This window comes from Indicator indicator, chromosome 15 (genome assembly GCF_027791375.1).
Source record: "Indicator indicator isolate 239-I01 chromosome 15, UM_Iind_1.1, whole genome shotgun sequence".
NCBI classification, from domain to species: domain Eukaryota; kingdom Metazoa; phylum Chordata; class Aves; order Piciformes; family Indicatoridae; genus Indicator; species Indicator indicator.
Window position 1 is genome coordinate 16,575,033 of NC_072024.1, and position 13,230 is coordinate 16,588,262.

At 59.2% G+C, this 13,230-nt stretch overlaps 1 protein-coding gene across 1 annotated transcript; it reads left to right on the forward strand.

Moving 5' to 3' along the window:
* The first annotated feature begins 1,889 nt into the window (after positions 1 to 1,889).
* Positions 1,890 to 13,136, forward strand: SEMA3G (semaphorin 3G). The gene is made up of 16 exons (XM_054387213.1): positions 1,890 to 1,983; positions 5,826 to 5,986; positions 7,061 to 7,123; positions 8,600 to 8,719; positions 9,337 to 9,427; positions 9,531 to 9,647; positions 9,861 to 10,003; positions 10,083 to 10,197; positions 10,303 to 10,372; positions 10,588 to 10,732; positions 11,009 to 11,240; positions 11,353 to 11,444; positions 11,702 to 11,743; positions 11,908 to 12,133; positions 12,439 to 12,578; positions 12,669 to 13,136. The coding sequence occupies exons 1-16, from the start codon at positions 1,890 to 1,892 to the stop codon at positions 13,134 to 13,136; spliced, it is 2,319 nt and encodes a 772-aa protein (XP_054243188.1).
* Positions 13,137 to 13,230: the final 94 nt, after the last annotated feature.

Below are 13,230 nucleotides of genomic sequence, written 5' to 3' on the forward strand. Positions count from 1 at the left end.
ATACCTGGCAGCCTGGTGGGGACACAGTAGGCATCACGCCATGCTGGCTGTTCTCAGGGCTGGCCCAGTGGTGATGCCTGTATCCTGGCTGTGCCCTCAAAATCTGGGTCCCAACCACCTGCCTTGGGTGGTCTGGGTCCCACCCTTTGCCTGGGTGCCAGCAGAGTCTTGTGCCTCCTGCCTCTCCCCAGTGTCAGCAGTGCCTCTCCCTGTCCCTGTGCCACCTCTGGCTGCACTGGCTGTGGGGTAAGGGGTTGGCCAGTGCCCACTCTGCCTGCCTGCCCCTCATCCTGCGCCCCTCATCCTGCCTTCCTGCCAACTTGCTGGGGCAGATGGGGCCATCCTCTCCATCCAAGTCAATAAATCTCCTTGGTAAGCATGGCCAGGAGCACGAGTGTTTGTCTGTGGCACTGCCTTGGGGCCTCAAATTGCCCAGGTGCCATGGATTTCCTTGGTGTGGTAGGGTCTGCTGGGGTGCTCCTTCCTCCTCTAGGTTTGTCAAGCTGGAGGCCACTGCTATGGGCTGGATCCCGCCTAGGCAGGCTGTGGGCCTGCTCCTTGGAATCCTCCTCTCCAAATCAGCCTCAGGGTGCTGAGAGGAGCAGAAGCAGCCAGTGGTGCTGGGGTTCATTCTGTTTCCTCCCTCATAACAGGCTCCTGCCATGGTGCCGCTCCTGCAAACCTTCAGGTCTGGGAAGGCAGTTCAGGTCTGGGCAAACAACCTCTGCTTATCTGCCAGAGCTGCCTGTAGGCTGCATCTCCTGGCTCTGTCCCACCCTGCGCTGCTCCCCAGCACCCAGCATGCTGCATCTGTCCCAAAACCACTCTGGGCTGGGGGAAACCAGGGCCAGGGACCAGCTGAGGGCTCACTGAGCCAAGCTGGGGTGGTTCTACCCTGGACAGGGTAGGTTGCAGAGCTTCGCCATTGCAAAAAGTTAGGGTGATCTGGAGTTGCTCATCCTCCTGCCTTCTGTTTTAATTAATAAAGCTTCTGCAACCCTTAGGGTGGGGGAGAAGGGGTGGGGCTGACCATGCTGGGCTAGGAGCAGGGATGAGATGGGTGGCAATGGAACACTACAGAAGGCACCAGCCCCTCTGCTTTTTCCCCCCCATCCAATGTGGGGCTTACTCCAGGGATTTTGGGATGGAGCCACACCTGACTGTGCACCCGGGCTTGGTGGGGAAGCCTGTGTGGATTCTCTGATGCCTTATACAGCCATATACCCTGATCCTGCAGCCTTGGTGGAGGATAGCATGGCAGTGCTGTGGGTGCTCTGGGGCAGAAGGGGGCCTTGTCCAGGTTCCCCAGTCAGGGTACCAGTGAGCAGGTACCTCTGCAGGCATTCAGAGGTGCATCCCTGCTGCCCAGTCCCGTGGGTGCACCAAGTCTGCGTGTGGCACCTCATGCCCCCCTCGATCCTGCTCAGCCCTCACTGGTCTGGTGTCCCCAGCTTGCCTAACTGTTGAGATGGGACCCGACAGCTGGCTGCTTATTGGCACTTGGAGATCACTCTACACTAAACATCTTTTTGGGGGACAGACCTTGGGGGGCAAGGTTGGGGGACCCGTGCTTGCTGTCCTCAGGGATGAACCGTAGGGGCTGGCGGGGTGATTTTTTTGGGGAGAGAGGTGTGACGGTGCAGCCGTGCCTAAAATTCTGGTGGCAGGTGACGATTTGCGGGTGTGTGGAGCTCTCAGTGCCCCCCACAGGGGACGGGGCCATCCTTCTCTGCTCGCTTTCCCTCGCTCTCATCCCCGCCGCCCCGAGTGACTGGGAGGGGGTGGGTGGCGAGGCCCGGCTGGGGCGTGCGGGGGCGGGCCAGGGGCGGTCGGATGCCGGGGCGATATAAAAGCTCAGTGCCCCCGTCAGCCCCAGGAGCGGCGGCGGGATGCGAGTGCTGGTGCCAGTGTGGGTGTGCTCGCTGGGGGCTGCGCTGCTGGCGGCGGGGCGCAGCCTGCCCCGGCTCCGCCTGCCCTACCGCGGTGAGCCGGGCCGGGGGCACCTGCTGGGGGCGGGGGACGAGGGGTACGGGGAGCCTCACCACGCAGGGTTTTTTTTCGGCCCCGCATGGGAGCCGGGTGGGAGCCTTGGGGAGCCTCATCGGAGAGCGCTGCGCCCTAAATACGGGGTTAAGTTTTTGGCGTTTTTTTGCTTTGGTTTGGTTTGGTTTTTTTGCGGGGAGCACCTTGCGCTGGAGGCTCAGTTTGGGCTGAGGTTTCGGTACGTGGCTACTCTGCACTCCCACATCCCCACGCGGGTCATGGGGGGGCGCTACGAAGAGGAGGAGGCAGAGGGAAAAGCCGGGTGATGAGGCAGGGGAATGCGCCTCCGGGCTCTGCGCCAGCCCTTCGCGTCCCACGAGGGCTCGTCTCCCCGACGTGGGCATCACCGTGGGTGAGCAGCATTCTGCCCACTCCCGAGCTGCCCGATAGGTCCCCCGGGTGCTGCTCAGCCCTGGCACCCTCCGAGCCTCGCCGCGCTGCAGTGCTGTGGTGCCAGAGGGGCACGGGGTGCTGCGCTGGCAGAGCCTGGCTTTGGTTAAAACTCTGCCTGTGAGCCTGCTCTGGCTTGCTCCATCTCTTGCTCCGCCAGCTTAATCCAGGGGCTGCTTCTCGCCAAACTTAACAGAGGAGTCTGGAGAGCCCGAACTTCTTCCTTTTTTCCTAAAAGCAATGAACCAGCTCTAAAGACTTCAGCTGCATAATATCTGCCCCCTCCCCAGAGAGAGGCAGCCCTGCTCTCAGGGAACCCTGGGAGCTGTGGAGCATGCCCCTGTTCCTGGGGAAAGCTGCCTGGGTTGGGATCCCCTGGCTCTGGGGCACGGGACAGCTGTGTTCCAGTCTCTGTTCCGGGGCAAAGTGGGTGGCTTTGAGGGCTCCTTCCCTGCTGAAAGGGGGAAACGGAGACACACGGTGGCTCCGCTTACCTTGGGGACAGCAGGACAGCTCCTGGCTCTGCTCCATGGTGGGATCTGGTGTGCTCAGGTTGGGCTTGGCAGCAGGGCTAGGAGATTCGGGGGGCCCAGCAGAGTTTGGTCGTGGGGCTTGGGGTCTGGCTGAGTGTCTGATCCATTCCAGCCCAAAGTCCGGCCATGCTGTTCCCCAGGTGTGAGGTGCTCCGCAGGGCTGGGTGGGCTCCTTAGCCTCCCAGGAGAGGGAGCAACCCTTTGAAGCTTTGTCCCCCCCTTTTAAGCTGATTTTTCTGTTCCTCATCCAAATTTGAAACAGAAAAACTGAAATTTCCCATGAAACAAATTCTGCCACCGCCTTCTCCCTGGGGGGAAGGAAAAGAAAATTAAGATTTCAATTAAAACCATCAGAAGCCTCTGAAATGAAAACTGGATGAACTAAAGCTGCTTGTGCTTAGCTCGTCTGCCTGGGCTGTGCATGGCTGGTGGCTCTGGGACAATGTTTAGCAGCAGAAAGCATCCTGCTGTGGGTGCAGGGGTGTCTGTGTCCTCAGTGCTCCCTCTCACTTCCAGATGCTCTTTTCCTGCTTTGACTTCTTGCAGTGGCTTGTGTAAGAGGGAAAAGAGCCTTTTGCTTTTGCATGGACTGGGAGCGTTGCAGCCCAGTCCCCTCCAGGGACCCCTGAGTTTGGTGGCTGGCTCCTGTGGGACATTTTGTCTGGGGAGAATAGGAGTTCTGGGGATGGATGGGGCATGGCAAGGTGTTGCTCCCTTGGAAGATGAAGTTGAGAAAGGAGAAGGAGCCTTGGGCTGGTGTAATCCGAGGCGCAAGAAGAATTTGCCTGCGATGGGGGAGAAGGGGAAGCCTGGCCTGAAACAATAAAAGGAGCTCCATGACTTTATCAATGTTATTCTGAGCTGGGAAAATATTATTGCAGGGCAAGAATAGAAGGAGATGACAGCATTTTCCTGGGCTGAGCCCGGCCATACAGGAGGACACAAGATGCTGGGAGGGCATGGGGAGTAGTACGCCCCTGGGAGATGAGGCTGGAGGGGTCCTCAGTGCCTGGTACCAGTTCTGCTTGCACAGGGGTCTTCCCAGTGAGGGTGGATCCGCTGGGGCTGTGTCCTTCTATGCCACCAGCATCACCAGTTAGGACACTTGAGCTGCTTGGCAGGGATGGGAGCTGTGTGTGATGGGGTGGAGGTGGCTGTGTCCTCCTCTGCAGGGACAGATATTGTCTCCTTTGCATGTCCCAGAGGAAGCATTTCCCACCAGGATGGGGGTACTGTGTGGTTGGCTACCTCCTTGCTGGAGGTGCCTCCAGCAACAGCAAGGCTTGATACCCCAGTGTCCTGGGCTGCTGGCATCTAGGACTGTCTCAGCATCACCTCCCTGGGGACATGTGTGGGGAATGTTTGGGCTGGGAATTTCCCTGGGGACAGCAGTAGAGGCTGGCAGCCTTCCCTGGTGGAGAATCTCTGGGGACAAGACTGTGCTCATCAATAGTGCTTTGTCTTGCTCCTCCTCCACACAGTGGTCATGGTTGTCTGGCTCAGGGTCGAGGCAGTCGCTGGGACAGAGGTTCAGAGCCCAGTGAAGCAGGGCTGCTTCCTCTTGCCCTCTTCCTCCGCAGCAGCTGGGTGGGTGCCATCATGCTGGGGTTTTTGGCTTGCTAACCCTGAAAATAACTTTCCACTGGGAACCAGTCACAGCAGTGTCACTGTGAGAGTCCCCTCAGCATCCCACAGGTTTCAGGCTTGGATCTGCTTTGAGAGCCTTGCCCATCAGACCCTGTGGCTTTGGGGTGTGATGTCCATCCCAGGGACACAGCGTCTCCATGCTGGTGCCTCTCCTCAAGTACAATCCTAGTGCCATGATGGGGAGGAAGCCTCTCTGAGAGTGAGATCTGGTGGTGGCAGTGGTGGACCTTGTGTACTGTTTTCCCCGTGGTCCTGGCTGGGTGCCTGCTATTGTGTCCCTGGCTGGCACTGGAGGGAGGCTGGACCTGCTTTCCACCCACTCCATGGCCACTCTTGCTACCTTCCTGGGATTCAAGGGAGCCCAGCCTGCAGCTGAGGACATGGCAGATCCTTTGCCAGGCCCTCACAAACCACAACATGCTGCAGCATGGCTGCTGAAAGAGCCCAGAGTGGTTCAGCTGAACCTTGCTGGGGGCAAATTTGCCTGGGACCCAGCTACCTGGTGGCTCCATAGCTTTAGCTTTGGCTGGAGGGGAGAACAACACCCTGGGCAGGGTGAGGCCAGGATGTCCACACCTCTGGGAAGGTATGGAGATGGATGCTGCAGCCTGCAGCTCTGGGACCAGCTCATCTGCTGGCCCTGGCATGGCTTCACGATACTCAGAACCATCAGCCTGGAGGGACCCTCCTGCCTTTGCCCCCATTGCAGCCCTTCAGTTGCCCCTTGGAAGAGCCCTTAGTGAGGGTCTAAGCATCTTTTCACGTTCCCAAGTGGGTGTGAAGGGTGTTCAGAGGCTGAGAGCCCACATGGCCCCTGTGGTTGTGTTGCCCCTCTCTGTTTTTCCTTGCCTTGATGCCCCTTCGCCACAGCACCCTCTCATGGCTAGGCCCCAGGTGGTGGGGCTCCTAGGGGTGCAAGAGGACACAGCTGTGGGATATTATCCATCACTTTCCCCTCTTGTCCTTGCATTGGGTGACAGCTTGAGGTCCTGGGGCCATGCTGTCCTGGCAAGGTAGGCTGTAGGATGGCATCTGTGGCACTTCAGCTTGTGCAGCAAATGGATAGGGGTTGCTAGGCGTCAGGATGTCCTTCAGGCTCCACACCTGTGGCTGTGGCTGGTGGGGGGCACATTTAGGGTGCATGGTGCAAACGATATCCTGCAGGTCTTTGGGGAAGGGATCACTTCTGACACTTCCCTTCCACCTTGTCAGAGCTCGTGGGCACAAACCGCTCGGTTGTCTTCTTTGGCCACCGAGGCTTCCTGGGCTTCCGCTCCCTCTACCTGGATGAGTACCGGGACCGGCTCTTCGTTGGAGGGAAGGATGTGCTCTACTCCCTGCTCCTGGACAGGGCCAATGCAGATGCCAAGGAGGTGAGCTGGCTTCTGCTGAGCACCACAAGGTCTCTGTCCCCACCCTGGCTTTTGTGCATTCCTCACCCCTCTGTGTGGACGATGCCAAACCAAGCCAGGAAAAGTCATCCCAAAGCAAGGCCTGCCCTGGGAATGTCCCCATCCCAAGTGCCCTAAACTGTGTCCAACAACTTGCCTGGCAAGGGTGGGCTGGTTATGGGTTAGTCAGGGGTTGGACTAGATGATCTCCAGAGGTCCCTTCCAACCCTAACCTCCTGTGATCCTGTGAATTATAGTTGGCAGCCTAGGAGACTGGTGGCTCAGCCTACACATGATTCCCCTGGGTGCTGAGCAGGGTCTTGGACTTGAACTCTCCTAAAAAGCTGCCGCTGGGAGAGCCAGTACCCCCCATCCCCACCTGCGCATCCCCTTTGTAGGCCAAATATACAGCTGACAGCCTGTAGAGACAAAGAGTCAAAAGGATCCATCGCTGCAACGAGCTGTGCCAGGACTCAGCTGGCAAAGCCCCCAGACCTCTCCTGGATCCTTGGTGGGAGTGACAGAGTGACCATGCTAGGTGGTGGCTCCCCTCCTCCTTCACCCTCTTCTTTTCAACTTTTTGTTTTTTTAAACATGGCTCTGAGACATTTCTAGCTGAAGAAAGTGGAGATGGAAATGAAGTGCCCCTCAGCGTGCTGGGTCACTGCAGTGGGGTCAAGGGCTTGTGTACCCAAGCTGGCCTTCGTCTGAGCGCCTCTGAATGCGACGGGGCATTTGGACTCCATTGCTCCCTGCTGTCCCCCAGTGCCCCTTCCCCAAGTTACCTGTAATTTCACCCCCTTCCAGGGCAGCTCTGGCCATTCCCAGTGTCACCATCCAGAACCAGCCTGGCTGTGGGCTGTGACAGCCAGGGTGCATCTCCCCAGGAGGAAGGGTCTGCCTTGGGACCCCTGGGCTGGGAGGGCTCTGGGGAGCTGTTCATGGCTCTCTCTGTACCTCTCCATCCACATGCCATCAGAAGCCTGGGGTGTGTATTTGCAAGGCTGGGTCCCTTCTGTCCCCCCTCCCTACTCCAACAGGTTCTTTGTGTTTCAGATCTACTGGCCACCCCTCCCTGGGCAGACAGAGGAATGTTTTCAGAAGGGCAAGGACCCAGGGGTGAGTCTTGCCTCATGTGTGCTCTGCCCTGAGCTGGCTCCCCTTGTGCTGGGGCTGTGCTGTGGAATCCTGCTGGGGATAGCCCACTCGGGCTTGTAGGCTGCCTAATGCTGGGGCAGAGCAAAGCAGATTTCTGGTGTGTGAGGGAAACTGAAGCAGGGAGTTGGTGACTAGGCTTGGCCAAGCTGGACACTTGCTCTAGGCTCTGGAAATCCTACCTCCAGGGCTCTTCTCAGCCCTGCAATGCAGGGCAGTGGCCAGCCTGCCCCAAATGTGGCTGTACTGAGCGGAGAGGGCTGGCTGAGCTCCGAGACTGAGCTCAGAGGGACCAAAAGCCCTGTACTGGGCTTCAGATCCTGGTGGCATTGGCCCATCCTGGCCAGTCCCAGTGGTGGGAAATATGTTAACTGAGCTCACTGCCCAAACCTTATCTGTCTTTGCATCCTCCTGCCCTGACATGACGCAGGGCTGTGGTGAGGACAAGGTCCCCATGGCTCTCCTGGCCCAGACGAATTGCTCCCTGTCCTGCTGCACGTGTTTATTTTACAAGCTCTCACTGACAGACACAAGCCAGGGCAGGCTCGACTTTTTATTTTTCTTGAAAATAGATTTTTTTTTTTTAACTTGCTATTTTAGAGGCTCTTTGCAAAGGGAAAATAAACAACAGAGAGGCTGGGAACCCCTGGAGCAGCTCCGTGGCGGTGTTCGCAGCAGACAAGGGGCCTCATGTCCCACTCAGGGGGATGACAGGGGGCCAGCAGGGCTGGCACTGGATGGGGGGGGGGTGCCTCTGAGTAAATGGAGGTTCTGCCCAATCGGGACAGGAGCCCTTTTCCCGTGGGAACTGCCGGGAGAGCTGCTCAAGGTCAGAGGTGGCAGGGCTGCAGCCCTGGGGGTGTCATTGTTACTGGTCCCCTATAGAAGGGGAAAAGCCCAGACGGTAGTGATTGGAGCTGTCCTGCAGGCAGCCAAGGATGCCTGTGGGTATCCATCTCCGACTCCCACGTTTCCTCCTTTTGTTTCCTCCCTGGTGAGCAGGAACATGATGGGGAAGGACATTCCTGTATCTGGTCACGTCCTGGGTGCTAGGTATAGGAAGAGTTCCCAGGAATTTGGAGCTGGGTGTAGGAGCTGCCACCAGGAGCTTGCTCGGCTGGTGACCTTGCACCACCTGGCTTGTGTGGGCTGTGTGATGGGGGCGGGCACACAGGTGCCCCCAGACAGGAGATGCCCAAGTTCTGGCTGGATCAGTAAAAAGCCCTGTCCTTCTGCAGTGGGCTGAGGTCTACCCAGATGAAGACCATGCGAGCCCTGCCAGTGGGTGCAAGCTGCTTGGCAGGGGGTGAAGGCAGAGAGTCTGGGGCGCAGCCAGGCCCAGGACTGGGGCTCACCCGTTGTTGGAGGGCCCCAGGAAGAGGCAGGGAGCTGGGTGTTGACAAAGCTGACCTCTGCAACCCTCCACTGTTGTCCCCCCAGACTGACTGTGCCAACTACATCCGCATGCTGCACCCCTACAACCGGACGCATTTGCTGGCCTGCGGGACAGGAGCCTTCCACCCTGTCTGTGCCTTTGTTTATGTGGGGCACCGTGGCGAGGTAGGGCACACCGTGGTGGGTGCCTGTCCTGAGCACCTCTGGTGGGATCCCCTGGGGAGGTAGACCCTCATAGTCTTCCTCCCTACTGGGGATCTTCAGGACTGTGTGGGGGATGCAGTGTTTGCCCTATGCTGAATACTGGGGGTGTGGGTCAGGAGCCAGCTCCCTCTTGCCTCTTTGCCCTTGTGATTCCCCCTCCCCAGCTCTCCCACCTTTCTGGCCTGGCATCACCTTCCCAGACATCCTCTGGGGGTTGTGGCATGGGTGGTGTTTTTTCGTCTCCCAGCTCACTGCTAATAAATCAGGTGGAAAGGCAGGGCTCCCTCTTCTCTCTTTGCAGCAGGCAGAAGCCCTGCCCATGCCACAGTGCTCGCAGCTGAGCTGGCTGGCAAGTGGTGGGTCTGGTGGGTCTCTCCAGCTGCTGCATAACTTCGTGCCTCAAAAAGCATGGGCTCAGTGCAGATGGTCTCTTTGGGAGCACTGGGGCTGCAGGTGCTTGCAGTGAGTGCCTGTGAGCTGGGCAGCGACCAGTAGCAGCCCCTGTATGTCAGCAGGCCCCATTGCCAGGGCATGGTGTGGGGCTCACTGCCTGCTCCCTGCCACTCCCCCTCACCCAGCATATCTTCAGCCTGGACCCTGTCAGTGTGGAGTCTGGCCGGGGCAGGTGCCCGCATGAGCCCAGCCGAGCTTTCGCCAGCACCATCATCGGTGAGCTGTCTTCCTTGGGGACCTGAGAGCCTTCGGGCTGGCAGGACCAGTCCCTGTGCCCGCCAGGGCTGACTCCTGGCCCTGTGGGGGGTGTTTGTGCCAGGTGGGGAGCTGTACGCCGGCCTCACCGCAGATTTCCTGGGCCGTGATCCTGGCATCTTCCGCAGCACAGGGACGCGCTCCGCCTTGCGCACAGAGGTGGACCAGAGCTTACTCAGCGGTACCAGCTCCCTTCTGACCTTCTATCCCCTGCCAGCTAGGCTACTGCTGGGACCATGAGCCTTGTGGTAGCCAGGGCATCTGCTGGTATAAGCAGGGCAAGGCACCAGGGCAGCAGTGTTTTTGGGGTCCTCCCCAGTGCGGAGTGGCGGTGCAGAGGTGGTGGCTGTGCCCTCTCACACCACCTGATGTGGCTGGTGGCTCTTCCTCCTAGACCCCAAATTCGTGGCAGCCCACCTGATTCCAGACAACAATGACCGGGACAACGACAAAGCCTATTTCTTCTTCACGGAGAAGGTGGTGGAAGTAGATAGCAAGGAGCCCACCATCGTCAGCCGGGTGGCACGGGTCTGCGTGGTAAGATGCTGGTGGGGACCACAGAGGACAGGGATGTGCCGAGTCACAGAGTTGGCCCTGATGCTCCCTGTCCCTGCAGAATGATGCTGGTGGCCAGCGGGTGCTAGTAAACAAGTGGAGTACCTTCAACAAGGCCCGTCTGCTGTGCTCTGTGCCCGGTCCCGGTGGCATTGACACCCACTTTGATGAGCTGGGTAAGAGGTGCATTGAGCTGGGGACCTCAGCAGGGCTGAACCCTTAGTTGGTGGCTTCAGGAAGCACATGGGCTTCCAGGAGAAACCCCATGTTTTCATCTCCAGAGGATGTCTTCTTGCTGAGGACCAAAGATGGAAAGAGCCCAGAGATCTATGCCCTCTTCAGCACTGTCAGGTAGGTGGTTCAGCTCCAGCCTCTGGGGACATGCAGCTGCAGCTGCCCATGACCTGCCCTGTTACTGACACCACCAACATGCAGCTGCTGGCTGCTCCCCAATCTCTGCCAGTTCTGCTCTGGTCTGTATGGAGATGTTGGTGCTCCCATGCTTGCCATTGATGGTGTCAGCGCTAAGCATGGCTCTGCTCATGCCATTCACCATCCCCTTTCAGCCATGTTTTCCAGGGCTCTGCAGTGTGTGTGTACCGCATGGCTGACATCCAGGAGGTCTTCAATGGGCCCTTCGCCCACCGGGAGAGCCCCCACCACCAGTGGGGTGCCTATGAGGGCAGGGTGCCCTACCCACGGCCAGGCGTGGTAAGCAACTCCCAGGGTCAGGGGAACTCCGGATCCTCTCCTCTGATTGCTTTTCCAGGGGTAGTGGTGGGGACAGTCACTCCACCTTCTCACCTGCTGGGATGTAATCCACCCCAGGACAGCTGGGGACCTAGGTCTGGCAAATGAGTTGAGAAGATGGATCCCAAAAGTGGAATGCAGGGAGAGACCCCAACCAGCTCTGTGAGATGGTGGAGGGGGAAGGAGGGCTGGGTGCTGGGGTGGCTGGGCTAAGCTGGTACCCTCTCACCCTGACAGTGTCCCAGCAAGACTACCAACCAGCCCCGGCGGCAGTATGGCACCACCAAGGACTTCCCTGATGAGGTGCTGCACTTTGCCCGTGCTCACCCCCTCATGTACCAGCCTGTGTACCCCTGGCACCGCCGGCCCCTCCTGCTGAAGACTGACCTGCCCCACCGCCTGCGCCAGCTCGTGGTGGACAGGGTGGAGGCTGAAGATGGGCAGCACGATGTGCTCTTCCTTGGGACGGGTGAGTGGCAGATGCAGCATGCAGGAAGGAGCTCCAGCACTGGTGCTACTGGTGGGCATGCTGCTGGTGTGCAGATGAGAGGCTGCTCACACCTCCATCCTCCTCCCTGCAGATGCTGGCTCAGTGCTGAAGGTGGTGGTCCTGCAAAAGACAAGCTCAGCTGCAACTGAGGAAGTTGTCCTAGAGGACCTGCAGGTTTTTAAGGTGCTACTTGTAAGGAAGGGGAGCAGTGGGGTGGGTTCATGTTGGGGGACCCACATGGGGATGGAGGCTCAGGGCTATCCCTGCACTGTTGGGCACTGGGAGGTCTCAGGGCTGTGTGGGCAGAGGGTTCTTGGGGCTGTTTTCATGCTCCCAAGAAACATTGATGGTCCCTCCCCAATGCCCTGCCAGCTCTGAATAGGCTGGGCTCTCTGTAGCAAGGTTTTCACCAGCCTCACATCTGCTCTGTTCCCCTGCAGAAGCCTGTGCCCATCACCCAAATGGAGATATCTGTCAAGCGTGTGAGTACAGACATAGCTCTGCCATGGGGCTGGGGACAGGGCAGGTGATCAGGAGGCACTGAGCTGTTGTCACCAGCCTCCCAAAGCCCACAAGATGCTTGCTCTGGGGGGAAGGAGGTCCCCTGGGTGCTGCCAGCAACATCATCTTAGTGCTGTTCCCTCAGCAAACACTCTATGTGGGATCTAGCCTGGGAGTGGCCCAGGTACGGCTCCACCAGTGTGAGACCTATGGCACAGCTTGTGCTGAATGCTGCCTGGCCAGGGATCCCTACTGCGCCTGGGATGGCACCGCCTGCACTCACCACCAGCCCTCGGGCAAGCGCCGCCATCGCCGCCAGGACATCCGTCACGGCAATCCTGTGCACCAGTGTCTGGACCAGAACCTGACTGGTGAGGGACTGGGGGGGGGGGGGGGCACAGGGCTGAAGGGCTCATCCAGATGCTCCGACATGTCCTGGCCTCCAAAGCCCTTGGCATGCAGAGGGGCTTGCAGCCATCCCAGGTGGGCTGAGGCACACGTGACTCCCTGTCTGTAGACTGTGGGGTGCCCCAAAAGAAGGTGGGTGCTGCTGGATCTGGGCTCTGTTCCCAGAGAGAAGGGATGAAGCCAGATGGTGGCCAAGGGGTGTTGGTAACTGGGCATGCAGAAGCCCGGCTTTGCCCTCCCTCTGAGCCCATGTCTGTCTTTGCCCCAGTGGATGATTTTGAGAGCGTGGAGGAGAAGGTGCTTTATGGGGCGGAGGACAACAGCACCTTCCTGGAGTGTGTGCCTCGGTCCCCGCAGGCCAGCGTGCAGTGGTTTGTCCAAAGGCCCCCAGACGAGCAGCGGAACGAGGTGAGGCTTCCCCCATGCCTGCCTTGCACCCCACAGTAGGGTCATGGGGCTGGACCCAGCCCCCGCTCCCAACTCTGTGGTCACCACCAGGTGAAGACGGATGAGCGGATCCTGCAGACGGAGCAAGGGCTGCTCTTCCGCAGGCTGCACCGCCGCGACTCCGGAATCTACTACTGCAAAACCCTGGAGCATGGCTTCACCCAGACAGTGGCCAAGACAGCCTTGGAGGTGATCACCAGCGAGCAGCTGGCACACACCTTCCCCCGGGAGCAGGGACACAAGTCCCCATACCTGCCTTGCCCTGAACTCTGGCTAACACCACAGGTTCCCAAAACCTGGTACAAGGACATCATGCACCTCATTAGCTCCCAAAACTTGCGGCGGGTGGAGGAGTACTGTGCCCGTCTCTGGTGTGGCACCAGCCGCCCCCACCACCGCAAGAGCAAGCTGGCCCAGGGCAAGCATGTCCTGGGCAGTGTGGATGTGGGCAAGAGGGCACGGATGGCCAAACCCCACGGCGAGAGAAACCGTGTGCCGCGGCAAGCGGCAGCCACTTAGGAGGGGCAGGCTGATGGACATGGGCTGGCCATGGGTGAGGACTGCCTCTCCATGCTGCTGGGGGCCCTGGGGGCCTCTTGCCCTGTTTGGTGGC

Bases quoted from the DNA above. Each gene is read 5' to 3' on its own strand.
- SEMA3G (XM_054387213.1), top strand. From the start codon at position 1,890: ATGCGAGTGCTGGTGCCAGTGTGGGTGTGCTCGCTGGGGGCTGCGCTG. The intron at 1,984-5,825 runs GTGAGCCGGGCC...CCACCTTGTCAG, and splicing joins GCTCCGCCTGCCCTACCGCG to AGCTCGTGGGCACAAACCGC. The intron at 7,124-8,599 runs GTGAGTCTTGCC...TTGTCCCCCCAG, and splicing joins AGAAGGGCAAGGACCCAGGG to ACTGACTGTGCCAACTACAT.